At 42.9% G+C, this 15,715-nt stretch overlaps 2 protein-coding genes across 2 annotated transcripts in view; one reads left to right on the forward strand and one right to left on the reverse strand.

Annotated features, from left to right (window-relative positions):
- Aptx (aprataxin) overlaps window positions 1-4,729 on the reverse strand; it is an 84,293-nt gene extending 79,564 nt beyond the window's left edge. The window contains exon 1 of the mRNA XM_090330093.1: window positions 4,495-4,729. The gene's annotated coding sequence lies outside the window, so the exon portion shown is untranslated. The remainder of the gene's footprint in view (window positions 1-4,494) is intronic.
- An 856-nt stretch (window positions 4,730-5,585) lies between these two features.
- On the forward strand, window positions 5,586-14,998 carry Dnaja1 (DnaJ heat shock protein family (Hsp40) member A1). Its single transcript, XM_090330102.1, has 8 exons — window positions 5,586-5,725; window positions 5,838-6,015; window positions 7,192-7,296; window positions 8,043-8,270; window positions 11,453-11,567; window positions 11,976-12,091; window positions 12,362-12,462; window positions 13,760-14,998. The coding sequence occupies exons 1-8, from the start codon at window positions 5,594-5,596 to the stop codon at window positions 13,976-13,978; spliced, it is 1,194 nt and encodes a 397-aa protein (XP_090186228.1). The 5' UTR covers window positions 5,586-5,593; the 3' UTR covers window positions 13,979-14,998.
- Window positions 14,999-15,715: the final 717 nt, after the last annotated feature.

Below are 15,715 nucleotides of genomic sequence, written 5' to 3' on the forward strand. Positions count from 1 at the left end.
TTAGCCTGGAGCCAAAAAGCTCAGGGACTCTAAGTTCAAGCCCCATATTGACCAAATTAAAAAAAAAATCAGGCAAAAGCCTTACAGAAGACGGCATTGGGCTCACTGCTTAAGTTATTTCCTTGTTTGCTTCACTCAGGAGGTTGAGTTTATTACGTCCCAATTCAAACAAAATTCAAGTTCCTGCCAAGTAGAAGAAGAAAATTAAAGTATCACGCAGACTAGATTTTAGTGTCACAGGTTTATGGGATACCATAAAAACTGCTTACAAGTTAAAGCTATTCACATAAATTACCTCTCACCAGTTTTTTTTTTTTCCTCTTGATGAAAAGACTATGGGGCAAGCTGGGTGTGGTGGCTCACGCCTGAAATCCTAGCTACTCAAAAGGCTGAGATCTGAGGATCAACATTCAAAGCCAGCCTGGGCACAAAAGGACCTGAAAACTCTTATCTCCAACTTCTAGAAAACAGAGAATGAGGTTTGACTCAAGGGTAGGGCAGTAGCCTGAAGAGCTGAGCCTGAAGAGCTCAGGGACAACACCCAGGTGAGTTCAAGCCCCATGACGCACAAAAAAAGACACTCTGGGGCAAAAGAATTGATATCTACATCAGAATTTATATTCAGAGAAGGAAATTCAGGTGTAATATCAAGCTTAAGAAGATATTTGAGAGCAAGGTTAATTAATAATGTATAAGATACGTGTACATGTGAGCTCACACAACACACACAATATCACCAACTGAATCATTCTCATAAATGATGTCACTAGGCATCCACACAGTAATCTTAGCACTTAGGAGGCTGGAGTGAGAGAGTTGTAAATTTGAGGGTAGCCTGGATTATATAGTAATCACCTGTCTCAAAAAATATAAAGTATTAAAAAAGGGGCTGGGAGTTTGGCCTGGTTGTAGAGTGCTTGCCTAGCATACACAAAGACCCAGGTTCCATTCCTCGGTACCACATACATACCAAAAGCTGTAAGTGGTGCTGTGGCTCCAGTGGCAGAGAGCTAGCCTTGAGGAAAGCCCAAGGACAGTGCTCAGGCCACGAGTTCAAGCCCCAGGGCTGGTTAAAAAAAAAAAGGATAAGAATAAAAACTAGCGGGCATGGTGGCTCACACCTGTAATCCTAGCTACTCAGGAGGCTGAGATCTGAGGATCAAGGTTCAAAGCCAGCCCAGGCACAAAAGGACCTGAGACTCTTATCTCCAGTTAACTTCCAGAAAATGGAAAGTGGGGCTTGGGTCAAGGGTAGGGTGGTAGCCTTGAGCTGAAGAGCTCAGGGACAGTGTCCAGGCCCAGGGGTAGGGTGGTAGCCTTGAGCTGTAGAGCTCAGGGATAACACCCAGACCAAGGTCAAGCCCCATGACCCACAAACAAGAAAAAGAAAAAAGAAAAGAAAAAGAAAACGTACAGAGGCACCAGCAAAGGTGACAAGGAGTTTATTTGACTGGCCATAACTTCCTTGTCCTAGGGGGACCAAAAACAGCCCCAATCTACAGTGGGGCAGAGTTTATATAGGTCACCATACAGGTGGTGGTTTACAGATGCTCAAGGATCACTGGGACAGGGATATTTTTCAGCTGTGGTCAGGACCAGGCAGACAGCATTCTGAAAGCCAGAGATTTAACATTGGAAGTGGGAGTTATCAAGGAATGAAAAAAGCTGGATTATTACACTAGCACTGTAGCTCAAAGTGATAAGAGTGTTGCCCTTGAGTGGAAAAGCTCAGGGACAGCAGTCAGGCCCTGAGTTCAAGTCCCACAACCAACAACAACAGCAAAGGTTAACATTTGGAAGGAATCATCCTTAATTCCTCATTTTGCTTTTCAGGTGTTATCTTCAGTCTTTACATTTCCCTTGAGTGCTTATGTAAGAACAGGGTAAGAGAAAGAACATGCGTTGACACATGGAATTATGCTGAACCAGCAAATAATCTCAAATCTTTTTCTCTTTCGTTATCTTCTTCTCTCTTTTCCTCACCCATGGATGGGGTTTGAACTTGGCTTGGGTGTTGTCCCTGAGTTATTTTGCACAAGGCTAGTGCTCAACTTTAAATCACTTTGAGCTCCACTTCTGGTTTTATGGTGGTTAATTGGAGATAGGAATTTCATGGACTTTCCTGTATAGGCTGGCTTTGAATTGTGATCCTCAGATATCAGCCTCATTAGTAGCTGGTGTGAGCCACCAGCACCCGGATGTAATGGTTATTTTTGAGACGGGGTCTTGCTTCTTGCCCAGGTTCATGCCTAAACCATGATCCCTCGTTGTTTCCTATCATAGCACTAAAAAGTCCGGGTGACTCATCTCCAATTAATCACCAGAAAACAGGAAGTGGTACTGTGGCTCAAGGAGTAGGGCTGCAGCCTTGAGCTGAAGAGCTCAGAGACAATGCCTAGACCCAGAGTTCAAGCCCCACAAATGACAAAAAAAGATTCACAAAATCGAAAGTGGTGCTGTGATAGGCTTGTGCAAAACAGCTCAGGGAAAGTGCCCGGGCCCTGAGAGCAAACTTCAAGACTGGCAGAAAAGAAGAAAAAGAAACATTTTAGATGGGTGCTGGAGAGGCTGAGATGTGAGGATCATGGTACGAATGCAGCCTGAGCAGAAAAGTCCCCATGAGACTCATCTCTAATTAAGCACTCGAAAACTGGAAGTGGCACTATGACTCAAGTGGTAGAGGACTAACCTTGAGCACAAAGAGGCTCAGGGATAGTGCCCAGACCCTGAGTTCAGGCCCCACATCCAATCAAAGAAAAAAGAAAAGATTCACAAATGCACAATTCACACTACAGTGAAAGTGGGGACTCACAAGTCCATGAGATATTTTTATTGCTTTCTAATAATCATGCTTTTATGCTTGCTGGTCTGACTGGATATTCATCTGAGTGGTGCAAGTCTCCACTATTCAGCATCTCATATTCCTTATTTTCTAGCATTTGTCACACACTTGTTCTTTTATGTTTGATTCTTCCATTGTCTCCCCAGCTTCTTGAAGGTAGGGAGCTCCCATCCAGCCAGTCCAGCTCTTTTAAACTTGACTACATACAAAGACTTACAATTTCCTAAAATTTTCTTATTCCACAACCTGTATTTCCCCTGCACGTTGCTGGAATGCTTTCCTTTCTTCTTCAAAACTCAGCTCAGCTGCCACTTTCACAGGAAAAAAAATAACCCTCAGCCGGGCACAGTGGCTCCTACCTGTAATCCTAGCTACTCAGGAGACTGAGATCTGAGGATCGAGGTTCAAAGCCAGCCAGGGTACAGAAGGACCTGAGCCTCTTATCTCCAATTAACCTCTAGAAAACGGGAAGTGGGGCTTGGCTCAAGGGTAGGGTGGTAGCCTTGGGCTGAAGAGCTCAGGGACAGCACCCAGGCCGAATAATAAGCCCCAATTCCCCGCCCCCCCCCAAAAAAAATAACCCTCAAGTTAGAACAGGAGCTTCTCCTGGGCTGACCTCTTAGTTTTAGGCTTGTCTTGTATTTCCTTGATTGCCTTCCCTACTAAAGCCGAAGCAACTAGGCTTTTTTCCCAACTCGCACCTCCACCTGATTCCATGGCAGATACCACTGCCTGATGTTCCAGTCCTCAAATAACATCTGAAAATTCAAGGACTCTGCAGATTGTAGGTAGATCCGGGCTCACAGAACAGTGAGGGTGTGCAAATAAGTGTCTCTTGGTAAGCAGAAAACCTGGTTGGCCCTCAGTTTGCATGAAAGCAATCTAATCCCCAGCCCACCCCACCCCCCATTCGTGCAGCCCCACCCAGGCTCCTAAGGCACCCCAAGGTCCCAGGACCCACAAGATACGAAATCGGTAACAGGCCTGGGCGCCTGGACTTGGGCAATACATAAATAAAGTGACATCTTCCCAATTCGGTGAACTAGGGGTGTCCTTGAGCCGCGCATGAAAAACAGGCGAGATCCGAGCAGCACGGTGACTGCCGTGGCCGGGCCGGCTTAGCTCTACATTTCTTGCCCAGCAGGTTCCGAATTAAAACAAAACCAATCACAAACATGAGAAGCCAAATGAGGCTCCTCGGGCTCCGGGGCGGGGTGCCGGCCTGTGTCCGGAGAGGGCCCGCTCCCTCCCGGGCTGCCCACTGAGGGGAGGGCAGGGCCACGGCCCCTTCCCGCGGACAATCGCGGCGCCCCCTGCGCTCCCGAGCGGAGAGAACAAGGCTCCAGAAGCTTCCACGAGCCTCCGAAAGCCGGGTGCGCGCCTGTCCTCCCACAAGGCCATTCGGCACAGCCCCGCCCGCTCCGAGCGCCCCCGCGCCGTCGCCCAGGTAACCGCGGGGCGGTGGCAGCAGCCAGAGAGGCGGGACTTCCGGCGAGTGACGCGCTCCGGCTAGACTACAAAAGACGACGGCTGCGGCGGGCCGGGCGGAACTTTCCAGAACGCTCGGGGAGAGGTTGGAGGAGCCGCGGCTGCCCTAGCTGCGCATAGCTACGAGCTCCTTCCCGCTCCCTCACCGGCCCCAGCCCGCTCACCGGTGAGTTTTAGCCCTCGTGCTTTCCCTGAGACTCCGGTTTGAATCCTTGGCGATGCCAAGAAGCCGGATGGAGCCGCAGTCAGGAGGCGGTTGGTTCCGCGTGGGCGAGAGGGTGGAGGGTCCCTGGAGCCACCATTCCCTTTTCGTGGGGGCGGGGTCCCGGTGTGGCCTCACCGTGAGTGGGCCCGAGACCTTTCCTCGGCCTCGCCCGCCCACCCTTGAGTTATGTGAGAACCGGGCCGCCTTGGGCCTCCCCGCCGTGCGCGCCGCCGCGTCCCTCCGCCCGCGCTCGCGCCGGGTGGGCCGTCCGGCGCGCACGCGCGGAGCGAGGCAGGGTTGAGGGGTTGCGGGAGGAGCCGGGCGGAGGCTGCGGCTGGCGCTTCTCCGGTCTCCCCTCCCTCTCTTTGTTGAGAGCTGAGCTTCCCCCTTCCATCCCTCACGAGCTGGGCGGGGGCGGGGGGGACGAGAAAGGAAGGAAAAAGCTTAACGGTCGGCGCCAAGTGCGGAGGTTGGGGGTGTGTGTGGGGGGTGAACCTGAGAACGGACGCGTCCACAGGGGTTTGCCGGGGAACGTGGGTAAGCTGGAAGCAATGTGGCCGGAAAACACCCCTAAGGGGCCTGGGGAGCTAGCTCTCCGGAGGCTGGTTTCATAAACCACTGGCCCATCCCCCGTGCACCGCGACATCGTTTTCTGGAGCGTGCGTGTTGACTTACCAGATGTGCCAAAGACAGTGATAACGTAGTAATGACCGACGGACGGAACCTATTAGTGCACCTTTGAATTGCTGCTGTCACCACCTCCGGGAAGGGGAACCGGAAGAATCCAGATCACAGTTTTTCGTTAGGTTAATGTAGTAGCTCTGCTGAGGGGCATAAGGAGTCACCTGCCAGAAGGCTTTTTTAAATTCCCTGGTAGTTATTGAAGCTTGTATTTCCTGTTAGAATTTAACAGCTGAATAATTGTAGGGATTATCTTTAAGGAAGGCACTCTCCTTACGATTGAGTTTGAGTAAGAACAGATTGCCTTAGCTCTGATTATTAAAAACCATGCGTTGAAAGCCGGTTAGAATTCCTTTTTCTTCATTTCAGGCCACAAAATGGTGAAAGAAACCACTTACTATGATGTTTTGGGAGTCAAACCCAATGCCACCCAGGAAGAATTGAAAAAGGCTTACAGGAAACTGGCCTTGAAGTACCACCCTGATAAGAATCCTAATGAGGGAGAAAAGGTAAGTAGTAGATTAAACATACCTTAGCAACTCTTGGCTATGAAATTGTGTCTAATACAATGGCTATGTTTTGTACCATTTTTTTTAATGGATTTTACTTTTTCCTTAACAGTTTAAACAGATTTCTCAAGCTTATGAGGTTCTCTCTGATGCCAAGAAAAGAGAATTATATGACAAAGGAGGAGAACAGGCAATTAAGGAGGGTGGAGCAGGTGGTGGTTTTGGCTCCCCCATGGACATCTTTGATATGTTTTTTGGAGGAGGAGGAAGAATGCAGAGAGAAAGGCGAGGTATGAGAAATTCGTGGGACCGGGAGTTTGGCTTAGTGAAGGAGTGCTTACCTGGGTTGCATGAAGACCCTGATTCCATTCCTTGATTTCTGCTGTCATTTTTAGATGTTACCACTGGACTGGTTTAGCTTATATTTTAGTTATAAGTGACTATTTTAAATCCCTTGCTTTACCATGCGCCTGGTGACTACAGGGACAGTTTTTAGAGAAAGGTCAGTTAAAGTTGAGAAACCTAAATTCTCAAGTTCCTGAATCAAGCCAACAACAAAACCATTATTCATAGCCTGCTGTCCATTAAATCTTGCTTCCATTTTAGTATCAACATGTGCATTTTAATATTTCAGAAAAAAGTCGGCATTTATAGCATTCTGGTCGAGAAGTCAGTGTCCCTTTTCCATTATGATTTAAACAGAATGGCTAATGAGTAGATTAATACTGATTAATGAATTGTTTCACTTAGAACTAAATAGTTGACCTAAAAGTTATCAGTGGTTTATTCCTATATGGATGAGCTCAGAGTTGTGTAAAATAATGAAATCAAACTTCAGAAACTTTCTTTTACTCTATAAAGCTCGGGTGAGAAGGGAGGCTTTAAGCATGCCAAAGACATCTGTGTAAACAGATAAATGGTGAAGCTAGGAGCAGAAAGAATAGTGATGCTTCATAATTCATTTATAGAGTAAATGCTTATGAGGCATGTTGTGCAGAAAGGAATGGAGAACTTTTTTTCAGTTAGGCAATACTGTTTTGTTGGTGGGTAAAGTCCTATTGGAAGGATCGCTAGTTAGGAACTTATTAACCTGATGAGGGACTCTAGACCCACTATCCTTACATGATCTCTACCTTCCACTTGTCAAGTAAGTGATGTAGAGCACGCTTTTGTAGCCACTAATAACATAAGGGGAAAAAATAGAATTTTTCAGTTTTAAGTAGCCATCAGACAATGAGCTCATTAACTGTTAGCATGGGGCTGTTACATTGGACAGTACAAATAAAACATTTCTAAGGTGTCTCCATCTATATCCTTAGATTATTAATTTCTGGCTGTTTTCCTCACCTGTAATGATATCAATTTGAGAATCGTATTTGATTTGAAGCTTACCTTCTGTTATTTGTCAATTTTGTCATGCTTTCAAGTGAAACATTTACATAGATTTGATGAACATTTTGTTCTAGGTAAAAATGTTGTGCATCAGCTCTCAGTTACCTTGGAAGATTTGTATAACGGTGCAACAAGGAAACTGGCTCTGCAAAAGAATGTGATTTGTGACAAATGTGAAGGTATATATATATATATATATATATATAGTCATTACTGTCATTCCCATAACTGAAAATGTTGCTGGAGGCCTTATGGATAAATAAAACTGATGTGCTATCTAAGACTTGGTGATAATAAAGACTAAAAGCTGAGGGCCGGGAGTTTGGCCTACTGGTTAAAGTGCTTGCCTAGCATGCACAAAGACCCGGGTTCGTTTTCTTGGTACCACATATATAGAAAAAAGCTGGAAGTGTTGCTGAGGCTCAAGTGGTAGAGCTCTAGCCTTGAGAAAGTCCAAGGACAGTGCTCAGGCCCTGAGCTCAAGCTCAGGACTGGCAAAAAAAAAAAAGAAAGATTAAAAGCTGAATATGCCTCCTAGAGAAATGTTAGCAAAATTGGCAATTTTTCCCCCATCCCATTAGTTCATTTTTTTTTTTTCATTTTGAGATGGGTTCTTACTTTGAAACTCAAAATAACTTGGAACTCACGTTGGAGCTCTTACTGGCTTCAGACTCCCTCAACCTGCCTTCCACCTTTCTGGGTGCCTCTACCTCCTGTTACTGGGATGATTGCAGCCTTATGCCACTACATTGAATTTTATATGCAGTTGATAAAACTAATTTGATGCCCAACTGGCTCCCTGGGAGTTTTCTTAGAATAATATCCATAATACAAATATTAAGAAACCTAGAATTTCAGAACTGTCTTGCTAAAACATTACTAAGTTTGTCACTAAGTTTGTATGATTTTCTTTAAACTTACATAGGCCGTGGTGGTAAAAAGGGGGCAGTGGAATGCTGTCCCAACTGCCGAGGTACTGGGATGCAAATACGAATTCATCAGATAGGACCTGGAATGGTTCAGCAAATTCAATCTGTGTGCATGGAGTGCCAGGGCCATGGAGAAAGGATCAGTCCTAAAGATAGATGTAAAAGCTGCAATGGAAGGAAGATAGTTCGAGAGAAGAAGATTCTGGAAGTTCATATTGACAAAGGTGAGTGCTGATCTACTTCCATGGCATGATTTTTAGTGTTTCATAATTTTTTTTTTTAAAGAAGCAAAGTGCTGTGGCTCACACCTGTAATCCTAGCTACTGAGGAGGCTGAGATCTGAGGATCAAGGTTCAAAGCCATCCCCAGCACAAAAGGACCTGAGACTCTTACCTCCAATTAACCTCTAGAAAACGGGAAGTGGGGCTTGGCTCAAGGGTAGGGTGATAGCCTTCAGCTGAAGAGCTTAGGGACAGCACCCAAGCTGGGTTCAAGCCCCATGACCCACCAGGAAAAAAAAAAAAAATCTTGGGTTATGTGTGTGATCCAGTTCTCTTCACTTAACTAGCTTAGTGTTACTGTAAATGGTTGAATATTTTTCTCCTGTGTTGTCATAATTCTCCTACTTTCTTTAAAAATTGCTGTTAATTTGGGTCTAAAATGCTGTAATTGGGGTCTTTAGTGGGGAGCAAGGATAAGATTTGGGTGAAGAGTGGGCTTATTAAAATTTGTGGCTTTTCTGAGTGGGTATGTGTATTGATTGGTGGTTTTTTGGTGGTGATGCTGTGTATCCCAGATGAGTATGTGCATTACCGTGTCTGGCTACATTTTTTTAATGAACATTTTTGGGGGGGGTATAATTTTATTATTAAGGCATTGTACAGAATGGTTACCACTTCATAAATCAGATAATGAGTACTCTACTCTCCCACCCCTAATCATGGGACTTGAATTAAGGATCTAGGTGCTCTCCTGAGCCTCTTTCTGTTCAAGGCTAGCACTTCACCTCTTGAGCCATAGTCACTTCCTGTTTTTGAGTGGTGTTTTAGAAACTTGTCTGCCTGGGCTAGCTTTGAAATGTGACCCTCAGATATCAGCCTCCTGATATCTAGGATTATAAGCTTGAGCCCCCAGTACCTGGCTTGCTCTTTGGTAATACTACCAATTTATGAAGAAGTTTTAAAATGTAGAGGGCAGTGCATGTTTGTTATAAAAAATATATGGAAATTTAAGCTAACATTTAAACAGTTTGAACAAAGCTGGTCCTTTATATCTATGGGTTACATACACATCTACATTCAGGCAAATGTGGATTGGAAATATTTGGGGAAGAAAATTGTATGTATAAACTTTATCTTGAAATTCCCTGAGCAGTAGACAAATATGTTGATATTGTGTTGAGTATTGCAAATCTGGAGGTGATTTAAAGTACGGGTAGATAAACTCCCAAGTTATTTCCAGATGCTGTCTTTTTATTATGTAAGGGGTTTTAGCATCCTCAGATTTTGGTATTTGGGCCAATCCACTGCTGATATCAAGGAATGACCAGTAAGTACCAGTGACTGATAACTGCCTGCTCTCCTGTACCTCCAACTCCATACAGAAAAGTAGTCGGGTGCTAACCTTGAGAAAGCTCAAGCACAGTGTTCAGCCCCAAAGGACAGTGTCCAGCCCCAGAGTTCAGGCCCCAGGACTGGCAAAAAAAAAAAAAATACTTGTGAATTTATGGGTATAGTTGGATTTTGCTTCAAAATACGCAGAGCATGTAGATGCAATATATTACATAGTAATCATGAGTTAACCACTGACTCTAGATTATTGTCTGCATTTATATAGGTTTAATGTTTTTCTTATCCAAAAATTGAAACAATTGTTTTAAGTACATAATTCATAGTGATCATTAATCTGCAAGCACAGGATGTATGTGTGTTTGTGTATGCACACACATGTGCATACCAGTCCTGGGGCGCAGTGCACAGCCTTTTTTTGTTTGGTTTTGGTCAGTTGAACTTGGGCTAAGGTGCTGTCCATGAGCTCTTTGGCTCGAGTCTAGCATTACCACTTTGAGCCACAGCTCCACTTTGAGCCATAGCTCCACTTAGACTTCGGGTTTTCTGGTGATAACCATCCCATGTTTTTTAGTAAAGGTTTGAACATTTCGTTAAACATAAATTTAAGTGAAAAATCCATCACTGGAGCCATCACTAGTGGCTCCTTTAATCCTAGCTTCTCAAGAGGCTTGTTTCAAAGCCAGTCCTGGAAGGAAAGTCCATGAGCATTGTCACTCATCATGATAGAGCTTCTAGCCTTAAGCAAAAGAGCTTAGGAATAGTGCCAAGGCCTTGAGTTCAAGCTCCATGACCAACAAAAAAATCCATCACAGGGTGTTGGTGGCTCACACCTGTAATCCTAGCAATTCACCAGGCTGAGACCAGATGATCTTGGTTCAAAGCCAACCTATGAAAAGTCTGAGTCTCCATCTCCTTACCAGTTGTAAAAAAAAGCCAGACTAGAGATGAAAAAAAACCAAAAAAACCCATGAGGCCCCTGAGCTCAACCAAATGCGCTTGGTCCTAGTGTGCACATAGACAGTATATACATATCTAGAAAAATATTTTCTCCTTTTGAAAATAGCCCTACCCTTCCAATGTATTTTTAACATAGACCACACGGGTCTAATACAAAACATCCTTTTTTCCTCCCTTCTTCTAGATCTGAGTCTAGAACTAGAACCGAGGAGCAAGCACTGTACTACTGAGCTGTATGCCAGCCTAGATTCTACATTTTTAAAGCTTGCGTATGTCTTAAGTACTGCTACGAGTTTAAACTGCAGTAAAAGTAATCTGGCATAGGTGCTTAGAAGTAACAGTTGAAAAGGAACATTATTAGCTGGACTCGGTGGCTCACCTCTCATCCTAGGTACTGAGGAGTGAAATCTGAGAATCGAGGTTCAAAGCCAGCCTGGACACTAAAAAGACTATCTCCAATTAACCACTAAAACACGGGTAGTGGGGATGTGGCTCAAGGGGTAGGGAGGTAGTCTTGAGCTAAAGAAGAGCTCAGGGATAGCGCCCATGGCCAGAGTTCAACCCCCATGACCTACCAAAAAGAAAAAGACTAGGGACATTATTGTGTTTGTCAATTTCAGTGCCTGTGTTGACTTCTAAAATTTAACAGCTTTAATGAGCTGTGGGAAAGTTGGGACTTTGGGAAATTGTATAACTTGCTTTCCCAGAGTAAATCAGCTCTGAGATTTGAAGCCTCTGTTTGCTTCTAGTTTTTATTTTCTCATTTCTCATTAACATATTTCATGCACCCACAAATAAACATTTTTGTCTTAGTAGGTTTTGGGATAGGTGGCCTTAGTGTTGGGTATGCACTAAAAGTACAAAATTCATCTTATCAGGCATGAAAGATGGCCAGAAGATAACATTCCACGGTGAAGGAGACCAAGAACCAGGATTGGAACCTGGAGATATCATTATTGTATTAGATCAGAAGGACCATGCTGTTTTTACAAGGTAAAAAGTTAGTCATTGCTTACTGACATTTTGCATATTTAGTTATTTGTGCTGGTCCTTGGGGCTTGGCCTCAAGTCCTGAACAGTTGTCTCTAAACTTGATCCACTGCTTTACTTCTGGCTTTTTGGCAGTCACTTGGAGGTAAGAATCTCACCAACTCTCCTGCTGGACTTGTTTCAAACCATGATCCTCAGATCTCAGCTTTCTGGGTTGGCTCAGATTATAGGCATGAGCCAGTGCCTATTTATCCATATTCAAATGAACTTTGTTTGGCTTAGAATGTAGGTTGTACTGTATCATTAACCAACCAGGTGCCAAGTGAGTTCCTTGTTAAGGAAATTATTGTGTGATAGTACTTTTAATCATTAACTGACATGTATTAATGTGCCATGTTTGCATTGTTACAGACGAGGAGAAGACCTTTTCATGTGTATGGATATTCAGCTGGTGGAAGCATTATGTGGCTTCCAAAAGCCAATCTCCACTCTTGACAACAGAACCATAGTCATCACTTCTCATCCAGGTATACTTACTACGTGGATCTTCTTTCTAGTCTGGTGTTAAAAACTACAGGTGCTTTCTGGGCTGAATAAGGTTATTTAAAAAAGAAAAAAAATCTTGACTGTATTGGTACCTCCTAGAAAATCCAAATAGAAGGCATCAAGATTGTTTTCCTGCATAAATGTCCGGCTAATGTCTTACCATCTGGGCATTTATTTCTCCGTAGTTTTTCTTGCCTTATGAAAAAAAATGTCCATACTTTTAAGGAAAAACTTGGCTTCATTGTTTCTAGGTCAGATTGTCAAGCATGGAGATATTAAATGTGTGCTAAATGAAGGCATGCCAATTTACCGACGACCATATGAAAAGGGGCGCCTAATCATTGAATTTAAGGTGAGATGCAATACTTAAATATTTGAGAGTGGTAATAAGCTTATTTGAGAGTGGTAAGCTTACAAAAATTGGTGCTAAACTCCATTTCTCCTTGTCTATGAGTAAGAAATAATATGGATTTATAATATTACTGCTGTAAGTACTGCTTACTAAGTTGTGGATGGATTTTATTAGTTCTAAAGCTATTTTAGGGAGGTTGCATAACAAGTATTAGGGAAAATCTATAAAGTGGAGGTTGCATTTCAGTAGTGTAGGCATGAGCTTCTAGGTTTGACTAGCACTGCACACTGAGCAGGAAGAAGGTAGTTATAACTACCATCTTAGTTTCAATTCAACAGAAAACATTCTGTAAAAAGACTCAGAAAGTTCGTTGGAAAGTTTTTATAATCAGAAATATTCTCCAATCTTGGCCTCTAAAAACATGAAAATGTTTATTCATGAAGTCAGAAATGGCTTTTGTTTAGGGGGCTTGAACTCAGGGCCTAGACACTGTCCTGAGCTTCTTTTGCTAAAGGCAGCTAGCACTTTACCACTTAGCCACAGCTGAGCCACAGGGCTACTTTTGGCTTTTTCTGTTTATGTGGTACTGAGGTATAAAACCCAGGGCTTCATGCATGCTAAGCAGTCAAACACTACCACTAAGCCACAGTCCAGCCCTAAGATTGTTTCTATTTTTTATTTCTATTTTAATTTTTTGTCAGTTGTAGGGCTTTTCAACTCTGGGCCTGGGTGCTATCCCTGAGCTCTTCTTCTGCTCAAGGCTACCACTTGAGCCACAGTAACCACTTCCAGCTTTTTCTGAGTATGTGGTTACCAAGGAATCGAACCTGGGTCATGGTGCATGCTAGACAAGCACTCTACCACTAGGCCAAACTGGCCCAAAAGATGTTATTTTTTAGTCAGAACCTGATTCAATATTAGACACTAAGCCCTTTCTAATGTGGGATTGCAAATCACTTATGATTATACGTGGCCGGGTGTGGTGGCTCACGTCTGCAATCCTAGCTATTCTGGAGGCTGAAATCTGAGGATCGGGGTTCAAAGCCAGCCTGGGCACTAAAAGTCCATGAGACTTTTACCTCAGTAACCACTAGGACATGGGAAGTGGGGCTGTGTAGCTCAAGGGATAGGGTGGTAGCCTTGAGCTGAAGAGCTTAGGGACCCATGCCCAGAGTTCAAGTCCTACAACCCACCAAAAATAAATGTAATTATGTGTTTTTCCTGGGGGAAATGAATCTACGATGCTTTTTAAGAAGCTAATGGTTTGAGTGAAATTAACAGAAATTTCTTTCTTCAGGTAAACTTTCCTGAAAATGGCTTTCTCTCTCCTGATAAACTCTCTTTGCTGGAAAAACTCCTTCCTGAGAGGAAGGAAGTGGAAGAGACTGATGAGATGGATCAGGTAGAACTGGTGGACTTTGATCCAAATCAGGAGAGACGGCGCCATTATAATGGAGAAGCGTATGAGGACGATGAGCATCACCCTAGGGGTGGTGTTCAGTGTCAGACCTCGTAACGGGGCCAGTGAATAGCACTACTGGCATTTTAAATGCAGTAGTGAATGAGTGAAGGACTGTAATCATAAGCTCACTACTTGCTATTGTTTTTTGTTGTAATATTCAACTATAGTAGTGTTTTAAAGTTAAATGAAGAATAAACACATATAAAAGCTCTGCCTTTGCTCTGTATGGATGACTTCAGTGTGCAAGATGAAGTTTTAATATCTGTGAAAACTACTTTTAAAATAGCTCCTCTAGCATCTGTTAAGCTACATCTTGTAACTGATTCAGCTGTGTATGTGGACAAGTTTAAATTGAAATGCTAGTATATGTGTTGACTCTGGTATATGGCCTTTTTATCACTAATCTGTGGGGCTAAAACTTGGCATTTGGTTAGTAATCTGAAAAAGAGAAGTTGATTTGTAGAGAAATGTCGGTTTGTCTAGTTATTTGTATTAAGTGAACTCTTTGTGATGCCTTTGAATTTTATTGCCTCAAATATTACTTGAAGAGTGGCATAATACATAACTTAGCGTGTGTTAAGTGATACAGAAATGCCTTTCTAATGAAGAGGTTTATCGTAACGCTGCTTCTAAGGGCTTGCACTTCTAGAATTGCATCCCCTCTGTGCCATCTTCTTCAATATATGTGTGTTCCTAATATAAACATACATATATATCTATATATAATGTTGACCAGTCAGTTACGTTCTTTTTCCCTTTGGACCATGATAAAGCTCTTGAGTAGTGACTTTTTCAGTTGGGTAGCAAGAACGATTGAAGAGACCTGAACAATGAGAAGTTGCATGTATTACATAGGAAGATGTTTCTTAGATATGTTACAGGCTTACTTTAAACCACTTGCTTCAAAGTAACTGTAATTAAATGTTGGTAGTATAGCAAATTACAATGAATAGCTTTAACTGTATGTTTAAAGTCATGTTCATAAGCTTAAATCTGGAATCAGAATTTAAGCATTTATTGAAATGTATGAATGTCTCCTTAATATACTAATTACAAAGTATTTCCAGTGTGTCACTACAGGCTTTTTTTTCCCCTGTCATTACCAAGACATTCGCTTTTAAAAACTGAATTGTAAATTGATGTTTAAAACAAACATGGGCAGGGAGTGAAAGTGGTGGCCAAGTATAAAATCAAGTGTTTTAGTGTTCCCCAAACCTTTTGTTTAGTACAAGGTTTCTTAACCACCAATGATTGACATACAGAAACTAAAACTGGGGCTGGGATGTAGCTCAGTGACAAAGCGTTTGCCCAGCAAGTGCAATGTCCTGGGTTCAATCTCCAGAACCAAAAAAGATCAAAAATAAATAAAACTGGAACCAGTCCCAAAGGTCTCTGGTAAGCCAAAGTATTGAAATGACTGCAGTGGGACTTGAAAACTACCAACACAGGGATACCTATGTAAGGGACTTAGGAGAGTTAGCTCTAAACAGGGTCAGACCAGAATTTAACTTGGACAAATACTGGAAAAATGAAGGTTCTAAAAGCACAATGAGAATTGCTAGCAAGCTGCATAATACAAAAAGGAAAAAAACTGTTCTAATGGCTTATATCACCTAAGGTTGTCAACCACCACAGCTGTTAGGACTGAGAGCAAGAATATTTATATAAATTTCCTACTTATGAGAAAACTAGTATTGTCAAATTTGAACATGCTAGCTGGACCTTAAACCAGTTTTGTGTAGATCTGTAAATTGCCAATTCACACTTTACTATGGACTCCCAACTTGTACT

Source organism: Megascapheus bottae, chromosome 3, assembly GCF_031878675.1.
Source record: "Megascapheus bottae isolate mThoBot1 chromosome 3, mThoBot2.hap1, whole genome shotgun sequence".
NCBI lineage: Eukaryota > Metazoa > Chordata > Mammalia > Rodentia > Geomyidae > Megascapheus > Megascapheus bottae.